The 13,773-nt window shown below is 39.5% G+C and overlaps 1 protein-coding gene across 3 annotated transcripts in view; it reads right to left on the reverse strand.

The window, feature by feature from the left end:
- RTN4IP1 (reticulon 4 interacting protein 1) overlaps nt 1–13,747 on the reverse strand; it is a 57,303-nt gene extending 43,556 nt beyond the window's left edge. The window contains exons 1-4 of one of the 3 annotated variants that reach the window (XM_053590636.1): nt 13,037–13,747; nt 6,584–6,735; nt 5,697–5,765; nt 4,107–4,231 (exon numbers count right to left, since the gene is read on the reverse strand). In XM_053590636.1, the coding sequence (XP_053446611.1) occupies nt 4,107–4,231; nt 5,697–5,765; nt 6,584–6,735; nt 13,037–13,310 (620 nt within the window). In that variant the 5' untranslated portion in view covers nt 13,311–13,747. The remainder of the gene's footprint in view (nt 1–4,106; nt 4,232–5,696; nt 5,766–6,583; nt 6,736–13,036) is intronic. The other 2 variants (XM_053590634.1, XM_053590635.1) reach the window with 2 other exon arrangements.
- Nucleotides 13,748–13,773: the final 26 nt, after the last annotated feature.

Raw genomic sequence — 13,773 nt, forward strand, 5'->3', positions numbered from 1 at the left:
CCCTTAGAAACCTCTGTCCTAATTTCAAAAACCCTGTTTGTTATAAAAATCCTATAAAACCTTCCAAGGTACTAATAGATGTTTTTGCAATTGTTAGGGTTTCTTTGTTTTGTTTTTTTGTTGTTGTTTTTTTTTTTTTGAGACAGAGTCTCATTATGTCTCCCTCAGTAGAGTGCCATGTTGTCACAGCTCACAGCAACCTCAAACTCTTGGGCTTAAGCAATTCTCTGGCCTCAGCCTCCCTAGTAGCTGGGACTACAGGCACCTGCCACAATGCCCTGCTATTTTTTGTTGCAATTGTCATTGTTGTTTAGCAGGCCTGAGCTGGGTTCCATTCCACCAGCCTCAGTGGAATGTGGCCGGTGCCCTACTCACTGAGTACTCACTGAACTATGGGCCTTAACATTCCTTTTTTTTTTTTTTGAGACAGAGTCTCACTATGTCGCCCTCGGTAGAGTGCTGTCACAGCTGACAACAACCTCAAACTCCTGGGCTTAACCGATTCTCTTGCCTCAGCCTCCCAAGTAGCTGGGACTACAGGCACCTGCCACAACACCCTTCTATTTTTTGTTGCAGTTGTCATTTTTTTTTTTTTTTTTTGTAGAGACAAGAGTCTCACCTTATCACCCTCGGTAGAGTGCCGTGGCATCACACAGCTCACAGCAACCTCCAAATCCTTGGGCTTAGGCGATTCTCTTGACTCAGCTTCCCAAGTAGCTGGGACTACAGGCACCTGCCACAATGCCCGGCTATTTTTTTGTTGCAGTTTGGCCAGGGCTGGGTTTGAACCCGCCACCCTTGGCATATGGAGCCGGCGCCCTACCCGCTGAGCCACAGGCGCCGCCCTGCAGTTGTCATTGTTGTTTAGCTGGCCTGGGCTGAGTTCAAACCCTCCACCCTCGGTGTATATGGCTGGCACGGTAACCACTGTGCTATGGGCGCCAAGCTGTTGGAGTTTTTTTTCAATTAACTGGTTAGGGAAAAAAGCAGACTGTTAGTCTCTGATAACAAACACTGACCTGCTTTGTGTAACCTAAAACATACCTTAATGCCAATAACTTACAAAAAAGATTAATTATTCCTTAGGGAAGCCAAAATATGCCCCATCAAGCATAATGGTCAAATTTTAAAAAATCCACTTTGGACACTGGGACCTCTAACTTTAAGTACAATAAAATCTCATTACATACAAATGTCATTGCAAATATTTTTACAATATTTTAAAGTGCTCACATTTCTGTGATTCTCACAAATATGTAGTTGGAGAGGTAGGCCACAGCTATAATCCATGTGCAGGAATTTCAATAAACTGAAATTTCTGAGAACTCCAAGTGCTATGTTCTGAATGTTTTTTATGTCTGTATCCTGCCAAAATTTATATGTTAAAATCCTAACCCCTAAGGTGACGGTATTAGGAGGTGGGGAGGTGATCAGGTCATGTGTAGAGCCTCCATGAATGGGGTTAGTGCTTACATATAAGAGACCCCAGAGAGATCCTTGCCCCTTCCATCATGTGAAAACAATCACAAAGGCACAGTCTATGAACCAGAAAGTTGGCCCTCACCAGACAGTCTATCGGTACCATGGACTTCCTAGCCTCTGCAACTGTAAAAAATAAATTTCTGTTTTGTATAAGCCAGCAGTTCATGGTATTTTATTACATCAGCCTGAAGGGACTAAAACACTGAGGTCTCACCAAGGCTCAGGACAAATGCATCCTACAGGGCACTTAGCACACGGGAATGTGGCAGAAGTCTGTGATGAGAATTTTCAGGCTCTTTTCAATGGATTTCATTACAGTTCAGTCACCATGTGGCTAAATCAATGAATAAAACCAACTCAACTTATCATCACCCTGTAATCTATAAGATTTTTTATTTCTCAAAGCTTTCCTCACAACCCACCCTGTACTACGCTCAGTAACACAGAGGAAACTGCAAAGAGACCCTAAACACACAGCCTATTATGGTCACCTGGTTAGTTAATGGCAGACAGAAGAGAAGAGCCCGCAGCTCTAATTTCCTGGTTCTGCGCTATTATTGCTTAAACAGAAGACAATGGAGTACCGAAGAATTACCCACAAAGCCAACAATAAACTGGAGGTTCACACCTATGTATCTAAAAAGAGAAGGAAGATCTTTATCTTTTAATTGTTTTCTACGGTACACTTAGAGACCCCTGAACCAGCAAGAGGATTCAAAGCTCTCTAACCACAGCGCACATATAATGATGCAGGTATAGAAACGCTGATGTTTTTAAAGGAAAAACCAAAACAGCACAATAAAACATTAATGTTGATGCCAAGCCTACAACAATAATGTCTAAATATATAAAATTTTTGCGAGATTAACTAAAACAAACCATTAGAAAAATTTATGTGCGGTGCTTCACACCTGTAATCCTAGCAGTCAGGGAAGCCGAGGTGGGTGGACTGCTTGAGCTCATGAATTTGAGACCAGCCTGAGCAAAACTGAGCCAGGTGTTGTGGCGGCTACCTGTAGTCCCAGCTACTCAGGAGGCTGAGGCAAGAGGATCACTGGAGCCCAAGAGTTTGAGGTTGCTGTGGTCTCTGATGCCAGGGCACTCTACCCAGTGTGACAGAGGAAGATTATGTCTCAAAAAAAAAAAGAAAGAAAGAAAAGAAAAAAGAAAAATCTATATAGTCAAAACTAATTTAATTTTAAACAGAGTGTTTCACCAAAATGGCAACTTCAAGAAAGGTAAGCCACAGTAGCTTAAAAAATAAACAAGGTTGACCTTTAGAATAAATATTTGCCTTGAATTCTAAGGCAAAGGGAACACCCTAAATATAGCTATTAAACTTTTATTAAATTCAATGTTCTATCATCCAACACATTAAATGTAAAATACAATGTTTCACAACAGAAATAGAGAATAATAGATTTTAGTAATTTCACCTACACAATCCTCAGTAATAAAAAAAAGGTATTTCAATTTATTATGATTTGACCCACAGTTCTCTCTTTGCTTAGAATTATTAAATGGTTCTTAGCACCTAGTTTTCTCACCAAAAAACAAAATCAGTGTTTTCTATGATGTCAGCTTTCTAAAAAACAAAGAACATTATAATCATCTCATTAACAACTGTCTCCCACGTGCCATAACCTGTGTGCTATTATGTGTTTTATGTGTGCTATTTCATTTAACCCTTGAAACTCATTTAAAAAAAAGCAACTGAATTGGTAACCAAGCTATAAAGTGGCAGAATCTGGAAAGTGAACTCAAGTACAACTGAGACATTTCTAGTCACTACGTTATTGCTAATTCAAATAAGCATACAGTCAAGGCAGTGGAGAACCAGAATTGACCTAAAGGATACATGTGTATTAAGCATGAGCCTAAGAGAACTCAAGGATATTCAACTGGGTCTTGCAGTTCCTTTATATCTGGCTTTCACAGAAATACACAAGTGTGAAAGCAACTCTTGGTAGGGGAAGGAAAGAACACCTTTGCTTAGACATCATTCTTTAGAAAGTGAATGAGGTGATTCCTAACTTTTTTAGGAATCTGATAAAAACTATGGATCTTAGGCTAGGCACAGTGGTTCACGCCCATAATCCTAGCACTCTGGGAGGCTGAGGTGGGTGGACTGCCTGAGCTCATGGGTTCAAGACCAGCCTGAGCAAGAGCAAGACCCCATCTCTAAAAATAGCCAGGCATTATGGCAGGCACCTATAGTCCCAGCTACTTGGAAGGCTGAGACAAGAGAATTACTTGAGCCCTAGAGTTTGAGGCTGCTGTGAGCTATGACACCACCGCACTCTACCAAGGACAAAAAACAAACCAAAAAACAAACAAAACCCTCTGGATCTCCTTTCCAGATTAACATGCATAAATCTTGTATTATTTTAGAAGGTTCAGACTCCTATAGGCTACCTATCACATCTCAGTTTAAAAATTCCCAGAATCAACAGAATAAGGTTACAAAAGTGCAAACTGACACAATTTCTTTGGAAATTATTTTCAAATGTCAGCACAAACTCGGCTGATGTAAATGATCCCGATCTCAATGCTCCGACAAACGACTGCAAAGAACTTACAGAAGGAAAGAAGGGAGATTTAGGTGCCGCCACTGACACACTTACCGTTTTCCTTTGCAATTCTTATCATTCAGGCCGCCAACCTTGTTTATGGCAGACCAGGCTGTGAGAGCCACATATGGCATAGAGGCAGCTTGAGGATGAGTAAGTGTTTTGGGCTTGTGAGAGACCTAGATTTAAAGATAACAGTCAAAAATAAGCAATGGCTTTCAAACGTATGAACACAAGTAATACATTTACCTTCACTGGAATTCAACTACAGTTGATCCTTGAATGACATAAATTGGAACCGTGCAGTCCACTCCTAAGTGGATTTTCCTCTGCCTGGGCCACCTGAGACGGTGAGACTAACTGCTCCTCTCCCTACTCAACACAAAGACTATGAGGATGAAGACCTTTATGACGGTCCATTTCATAAACAATAGATGTATTTTTCCCTCCCATACGATTTTCTCAATTTTCTGTTCTCTAGCTTGCTGTATTGTAAGAATATAGTAGAGGATATCTATACCATACAAAATATGTGTTAACTGACTATGTTACTGGTAAGACTTCCCATCAACGGTGGGCTACCAGTAGTTAAGTTTTGGGAGAGTCAAAAGTTTTACACAGATTTTCCACTGTGCAGAGCTTGTTCAAGTGTCGACTATGTATTCATAGATAAATCTATAAAATTCTTCCAGGCTCACTGTTTACTGAATACCCTACTCCAAGATTATTGCTAAGGAATATTCTCAAAATAGCTCTACCTGCCTCACGAAGTTTCAGTAATGTTTTGTAGGCTATATTATCTGTTTATAAAAAGACCACACCAAATAATCCCATCAGTCCTGACAATATCCAGAAATAAATCCAAATAAACCTTGAACCCTCATAATTTAAGATCAGTTATTTTCTTTACTCCCATTTTCTGGGAGGTAATCCTTCTAGCTTTGTCCAATCTCAGTAACACCCCTTTCCTCTTCCTGCCTTCCCTTTTGTAGTCAATGTCATCAACTTCTGTTTTTAGAGTAATTCAGAACAGCTTGATACTTCCTTGCCTCCACTGATGACTAATCCATACTTTCCACTGGAAACATCTAGTTTCAACTGTTTATACTGGGCAATACCAAGAATCACAGCAGGGTTCTCAATCTCATTCCAAATCCCCACTCCATGAGACAAAGATAACTAGTTTAGCAGGCAGGGTTATTAAATCAAATACTTTTTAATCACTCAAAAATTCCCATTCTCTACCTCAGCACTTTCAAAACTGCCCAGCAAAGATGAACTTGATCTGAAAACAACCAGCTACTTCAGAGATATCTGTCAGTCTTTTTAATTTTTATTATTTTTTTTATTTTTAGAGACAGAGTTTCACTTTTATCACCCTTGGTAGAGTGTTGTGGAATCACAGCTCACATCAACCTCCTACTCCCGGGCTTAGATGATTCTCTTGCCTCAGCCTCCCGAGTAGCTGGGAGTACAGGGACCCGCCACAATGCCCGGCTATCTTTTTGGTTGCAGTTTGGCCAGGGCCGGGTTCGAACCCATCACCCTCAGTATATGGGGCCGGCACCCTACCCGCTGAGCCACAGGTGCCGCCTATTTGCAGGTCTTTTTTCAAAAGGCATTTCAGCAGGGTTGGTGAGTTACCTCATTCCCACTGACTACAACAAACTCTGAGAGAGTGCCTTGTTTCCAAGGAGGAACTGCAGCCCAGACCTGAAACACACACACACAACACATTAGAGACACGGATGTTTTCCGACCAATAAAGATAAGCACCCTAATACATACCCCACCCTTGGAAAAAAGCACAAGTCACTAACATACCAACCAAAAGGACTATTGTCACGTGGTATAAATGTAATTACTTGGTACGATTCTGGATTTATCAAGTCAAACATACTGGAAGCAGATCCAGTATATCCTGCTGCCATTTATTGACTACTCAGAGTACCAGAAAAACCTTAATCTCTGAAGCCTTAATCCTGCTGGCTCCACCACTTATTAGCTGTGGGACTTTTTTATAGCTTGGCTTCCTCATCTGTAAACTGGACCTGTTAACCTTCCACAGGAGGATTAACTAAGTTATTTTACAAAAAGCAATCAGAACAGCATTAGCTGTTATTTTGAGCTCACTATAATGTCTTGGTACAAAGGTTCAAAGTGACAAGTGATTATACCAAACTTTAACTATTGTAAAGCCACCCGAACCATGAGGTAGAAACTGTCATTTTAAGGCTCTTTCACCAATTTTTTAAAAAAAGATCTTTCAAGAAAAAAAAAAATCCCAATCCTATATATTTGAAAGTCTTGCAAGTCTTAAGCACTAAATTTAGAAAACTCAAGTATAATACCATCAAGCTATTTTGGAATTGTTTGTGAAAAATGTAATAACAGAACCAAGAAAATGAGGGTTCCGGCCTAAGCTCAGCGTATTTGTTGAAAAGAAAAAAGGTCAACGGCATAGAATACACTTCCAAAAGAAACAGAATGAAATCTGCACACTTAGAAAACAGTGGCTTTTCCTAACATACCTCATCTCCAGGCTTGAAGTACTTCACGTCAAGCCCACATTCCATCACCACACCAGAGACATCCCGACCCAGAGTCAGTGGAAACTCTTCTCCGCTGGTTTTAATATGTAAAGGATCACGCTTCATATTTAAAGCTGTAGCTCCATAACCACCTGAAAAATAGCAATCTGTCTCTTTCCTCCAGAAGAAAAAATGGAATGTTTTTAAAACTATTACAGGACCATAAGCCAGGTATAATTTTATACCCTCAATATGCAGATGATAAAGTAATTAATCTTATAATTTTTTTGTCATTACACAGGCAGGCATAAAAATGATGAGTATTATTCCTTTTAAAAATTACTTTAAAAATCATATTCATTTATCAAAACCGAAGCCACTATTGCTCACTCAAAATATTTTTGAAGTTCGAAATTGTCTTCAGAACTTTTAATGTCTTTTTTACAGTTTTACTGTTCTTTGAAGGCAGTGTCATAATTGACTTATTCATTTATGATCATTTTAAACTACAAAGTTTGGTGCCACATCTTGTTAAAGCTATTTAAAGTTGACAAATAAAGCATGTATATAAAGTACTTAATACTGATATTAGTCCATGAGTAATAGTCCCCTATCTCCTAAAAATATATTCTTAGATACTGTCTTTGGAATAAGTACATAAATTCCTGAGAAAGGGCCTCTTGGCTGCATGTATTAAATCATGTTAACTGTTTTATCTTATTTTAAGAATATTTAAATAAATATCATGTCAATAAAGCAGAAAACATTCTTCTAATCATAATTTTTTTGTTCAAAAAATTGGCTGCTCTATCTAGAATTCTCTGAAATAATTTATTACACAGGTTCAACATATAAAATGTCTTTTCTAAGACACAAATTATCTGTTATGCTCTTCTGTTTGACATTTTTCTGAAGAGCACATTTCTGCTATGCGAGATTGCCCTATTTCTCTGGTGCCATATAGCTCTCCTTGCCCCACAACGTATGCTACAGACTCACTAAATCCCTCTGCCAGTCCCCCTGCCTCTCTCCCACTCCTGCCAGCAGTAGAACCTTAGATCTCAAGGATGAGGAGAAACCAGCAAAGGAGCCTTAGACGGCAGGCTTCCCAGTGAACTGACAGGCGCTCCTAAGGCCAGGTGATGAAGATGATTTAAAGAAGTCAAATGTTGCTGACAGGGAAGCAGGTTTTTGAATAAGGTCAAAATCTATTAAGATGTTTTAAAACAAGCAAACAAGTAAGATTGGATCCAACAATACACAGATCTTTGGGAACCTTCCTAGGAACAGTGTGGAACAAGGGAACAATAGGAAGCAAGGAATGGGAGACTGTGAGATGAACCTCTTACGAACAGTTTTGCTATAAAGGGGAAGAGGAAAATGGAGCAGTAGCTGGAAGAGACAACTGAGATGAACATGAACCTCTTACAAAAAGTTTTGCTATAAAGGGGAAGAGGAAAATGGAGCAGTAGCTGGAGGAGACAACTGAGATGAACAGACGATTTTTGAAGGGCCTTTTTTTAAGAGGGGAGAAATAACAATAAATTTATATGCTAATTGGAATGATCTCGTAGAAAAGATGGATGATGCAGGAGAGCCTTGCTGGAAAGATAGCTCAGCGTGAGAAAGATGGGATGGAGAACCCAAGTGGAGCTTGGCCTTAGGTAGGAGCAAGGACAGTTAATCCACACAGTAGGAGTGAAGGCGGCAGACAGAGAGAGAGATGCTATAGGTGGGTAGTTTGCAGAAGCTGTTTTTCAAATAAAAATCCAGAACACGTGAGAGAAAGTATTTGAAATTTGGGAAAGTCCCAGAAAAATCTGGGCTGATGGCCGTCATGCCAACATTACACACTTGCCATCTGGCCAGTCAAGACTGCATTCTGTCACGGAAAAAACAACTTCACATGCAACACTCACAAAAGTCACATGCTTCATTTTTCCTGTCTCATATTCCTTTTCTGCTATTAAAATATAACTAAACAATTATTCACTGAAATCTCTGTGGTTTGAGCAACAGAAGTGGGAATTTAGCCACATCAAATTTTAGCTTCTGTTTCAGAGCTGCAAAAAGGCTTCAGTCCTCTTTGAGTACAGAGCCTGCAACTCAAAGTTGTTTTCCAGGTTTTTTGGTCACCTTGATATGTTAATGAACCAACTGAGTAGGCCTTACTCAGTAGCCCTGAAGTGCTATCTAAACTAACCCCAAATCCAGAATGCAGCTAGCTGGTAGACAGTAACTGAGAACCTTCTTGGTGACACAAATGAATGGGGCCCTTAAAAGTTCTGTGCCATTAACAAAGTTGCCACTTTGACTTGTTAAGAGTTTTGCCAGTTCAGAAAATCCGGAATCTGTCACTAAAGACTTTAATCCCATCTAAAGAAACTAACCTTTGTTGGTATGATGCTGTTGGCTGTATTTTTTAAATTATCCATATCTATTATTTTATGCACAACAATAGGGGTCATCTCCAGAAAAATGGCTGGCCTTCATCTTTCAAACTAGACATGTCTCTTGTTTTCTCATTAAAGGAAATAACTGCTTCCTACAGTTCACAATCTTATACTTGTTATTTTCTTTCCCCAAGCTATTATTTCAGATATTTTCTGTAACAATAATAATACATTCTCAATATTTCAGATTGTATATGAAACCAGCACATTGTACCCCTTGATTGCACTAATGTACACAGCTGGAGGTGGAGGGTTCAAACCCAGCCCCGGCCAAAAACTGCAAATAAATAAATAAATAAACAAAACATTACTTAATATTTATTTTATTTTATTTTTTTAATTCTTTTTTTTTTTTTTTGTAGAGACAGAGTCTCACTTTATGGCCCTCGGTAGAGTGCCATGGCCTCACACAGCTCACAGCAACCTCCAACTCCTGGGCTTAAGTGATTCTCTTGCCTCAGCCTCCCGAGTAGCTGGGACTACAGGCGCCCGCCACAACGCCCGGCTATTTTTTGGTTGCAGTTCAGCCGGGGCCGGGTTTGAACCCGCCACCCTTGGTATATGGGGCCGGCGCCTTACCGACTGAGCCACAGGCGCCGCCCAAAACATTACTTAATATTTAATAGCAGCCAAGAAAAGTCCAGATACAGCCATGAAATGAAACATACATAACACAAATTGTGCATGTGCATTTAAAGAAAGGAAACGTTAACAGATCTAAATGAAGACAAAATGTAAAAATTACTCATAGATTAAATACTGTTAATTTAAGTTTGCAATCTTAAGTCAGAATGAAAATATGAAATGGATAAAAACAATGACTGAATGACCACTACACACTGGAAATACTGAAACAGGTTAATGAATCACGGGATCTATCTTCAATGAGCTTAGAATTCAAAGACATGACAAAGCATATTGACCAGAGTAAAGCCTACCACTTAAAGACGTATCTTGTAAAAACTAAATTACCTTCAAGCCCAATGTAAAAAGAGTAAAGTAAAGCAATATAGCTAACCAGTAGTAGCAATTACTACTTCAAAACAAAAAGAATACAAAGTGGATTTCATGAGGCAATCAGAGTAAAGTCATTTCAAATCATTCTTAATAGAAGTTCCCAGCCATTTTAACTACAAAAGTCTTTGTTCAAACCTCTTGCCCCCCAAATTTATAAGTTATTCTATTAGTCTATATGGGTGTTATCTAATAAAAATGTTATGCAAGTCACATATGTAATTTAAAACGTTCTACTATCCACAAAAAAGGTAAAGAATGAAATTAATTTTATTTATTTGAGACAGTCTTACTTTGTCATGCTCAGTAGTCCTATGACATCACAGCTCACAGTAACCTCAAACTCTTGGGCTCAAGTGATTGTCTTGCCTCAGCCTCCCTAGTAGCTAGGGCTATGGCACCCACCACAGTGTCCAGCTATTTTTGTTCTTGTTGTTTGTTTTTTTGTTTAGCAGGCCTGGACCAGGGTTAGAACCCATCAGCCTCGGCACATGCGGCTGGCACCCTAACCACTGAGCTATGGGTGCCCATTCTGTGAAATTGATTTTAGTAATATTTTATTTGGTATTTTTAAAATATTGCTGCCTCAACATATGATCTGTATAAAAATTTTTTTTTTTGAGACAGAGCCTCAAGCTATCACCCTGGGGAGAGTGCCATGGCATCACAGCTCACAGCAATCTCCAACTCCTGGGCTTAAGTGATTCTCTTGCCTCAGCCTCCCAAGTAGCTGGGACTACAGGCGCCCACCACAATGCCCGGCTATTTTTTGGTGGTAGTTGTCATTGTTGTTTGGCAGGCCCAGGCTGGATTTGAACCCGCCAGCTCTGGTGTATGTGGCTGGTGCCTAAGCCGCTTAAGCTACAGGCGCCAAGCTACAATCAGTATAAAATTCTTAATGAGACATTTACACTCCTTTTTTCTTACTAGGTCTTTGAAATCTTCCAACAATCTGTATAGGCTGGCTTTTCTTCATTATTTCAAATGACGTAATGCAATAGACTGAATACAGAAATACACAAGAAAATCCAGTTTTTCTTATTAAACAAGATAAAGACAAAGAAAGATCTAAAAATATAAAACAATGCTTATCTTCTCACTTTTTTTGCTTCTTTTAGAAAATATTTTTCATTGTAAGCTCTTTGAAAGTAGACCCCAGGCTCTATTAGTACCTGTTTTAGCACTTCACTTGCCACCCAGTCATTATTTTTATGTCATTCTACACTTTTTTTTTTTTTTTTTGTAGAGACAGAGTCTCACTTTACTGCCCTCGGTAGAGTGCCATGGCGTCACACAGCTCACAGCAACCTCCAACTCTTGGGCTTACATGATTCTCTTGCCTCAGCCTCCCAAGCAGCTGGGACCACAGGCGCCCGCCACAACATCCGGCTATTTTTTGTTGCAGTTTGGTCGGGGCTGGGTTTGAACCCGCCACCCGCGGCATATGGAGCCGGCGCCCTACTCACTGAGCCACAGGCGCCGCCCGTCATTCTACATTTTTAATTATAATTTTGTAATGTTAACACAGGAGGCTTACTGTATTTTTAAATATTTTAAACTTTGCTCTATGTTCTGATAAAGTAAATATTGATAACTATAGCTTACATAAACAAAAGCCAAATAATTTTTAAGAATGTGAAAAGATCTTCAAACCAAAAAATTCCAGAAGTGCTACCCTCATCTACCATACCACTCCTGGGAAAAAAAAAAAAAGAGAGAAGAAACAAAGTCACAATCTCTATATTTTTAAACTTCTCTATAAAGTTCTCAACATGGTTCATTCTATTATTTTTTTAGACAGAGTCTTGTTTTGTCACCCTCCATAGAGTGTCATGGAGTCACAGCAAACTCAAACTCTTGGGCTCAAGTGATCTTCTTGCCTTAGCCTCCCAAGTAGCTGAGACTACAGGCGCCCTCTGGGCTTTTTAGGACAGGGTCTAGCTCTTGCTCAGGCTGGTCTGGAACTCCTGAGCTCAGGCAATCCACTAGCCTTGGCATCCCAGAGTGCTAAGGCTACAGGTGTGAGCCACCACACCCAGCATATTCTATTATTAATCTTAATCTAGTAATTAGATACATATAGGAACAAAGAAATTAAATTCATCACACATAGGTCACAGATGAGAAGTGTTATCCAGGAAACTGGTGAAAAATAATTGTACATCTACACAAAACCCTGCAGAACACTGACCCATGGTTAAAACGCGTATGGCAGCATGCTTAAATCACTGAGGTTAGTTGACCTGTGGTTAACCCTGAGGTTAATCATCCTAAAGATGCTTTTTTATTTCTTCAGAACATACTTGAGTTCCCATAAGCAAGACTGAAAATATTTTTCACATTATTTTACAAAGTTAAAGCCATTCACAAATACTAGTATTTTCAGCACTATAAATAATACATATTTAAGAAATACAGGGCTCTCCAAGCTTTGCCAATATCCTCCAGCAAAAGTTATTATTCCCCTTTGGAATGTGGCATAACAGGAAAATGTATTTTATTGAGGGGAGAATGCAATAGCAGAAATGAGGAAAGTACTATCCATATTCTGGAGTCCTGTTCAGTTGCTTTGTCTAGTGGACCAATAAAGCAAGCTCTCAATAACGGGTGAGCAAAGAGGACAGGAATTATCACAAAAAAATGCAAATTCTGAAATAATGAAGAAACCTGTGATGGATTTCAGAATATCACAAACATTGGCAGGTAAGTACACCAGAAAGTCAACTGTAGACAAACTCTCAAGCCTCAGTCTACATGTTAAGGAAGCACGGACACATTTTGTAAAAGACTCAAGTATATCCTGGCCACTGCAATTTCAAAATTTTTGGAAATTTGACATTTGCATAAGTATTATAAAAAACTTAAGTGATTCCTTCGTGTTAACTAAATAAGGTTAGTCAAACTACTTTTTAAAAGCGAATACCTAATGAAATTGATTTTTTTTTTTTAAGAAAAGGGTAAGGAAAATTTTCTTTTGAAAACTTACTTCTCATATTAACATCTATAGGATTTACACTGGCAGCATGGACTTTGATAATGACTTCATTCGGATAATGTATGATAGGTATCATCATGTTCTGAGTGAATCGAAGCACTTCATTCTTCCCATATTTATCTATAACCCAAGCAGGCATGACAGTGCTCCTTGGACAGGTAGTACTAATTTTTCTAACGGAAGGCATTTGTACAAGTTTGCTTCTCCAGAAGCAAACCGCAGTACGTGCACTTCTTCTAAGGACACATGTCTTCACAAATTCCATCGTAAACAGTGGTTGACCTGAGTGCCGCAATTAAAATGCACTTGGACCGGATCAAACCCCCACCCCTGAATTCGGTGAAATTCTGCCTAACGCACAGGCTAGTTTCAAAATTAAAAGCATTCAAACTGGGTATTAAAAAGTGAAGTTAACCTAATAGAGCAACTACAGAAAAAATATGGAATTGTTATTCTGCTCTTCACATCAGAAATGCTGCAGTTAGTGTTCAAGTCCGTATTCCGTCCATTCTCCTCCCTCTTTTACACTCCCTTCCCCTTAAAAAAAAAGCAGGGTGCACCCCCCTGCCCCCCAAGACCCGTGTGCTGGGAGCCCTTCGCTGGGCAGACAGACACCGCTTGCGATCCAAAGCCACAGAGAATCCGACGCTTCCAGACAATCTCCTTGCTCGCCCGCCCTCGTCACCGCCTGGATGGGTTTCAGGCGCTAACCAATCGCGTGCAAAGAT

This window comes from Nycticebus coucang, chromosome 5, assembly GCF_027406575.1.
Source record: "Nycticebus coucang isolate mNycCou1 chromosome 5, mNycCou1.pri, whole genome shotgun sequence".
NCBI lineage: Eukaryota > Metazoa > Chordata > Mammalia > Primates > Lorisidae > Nycticebus > Nycticebus coucang.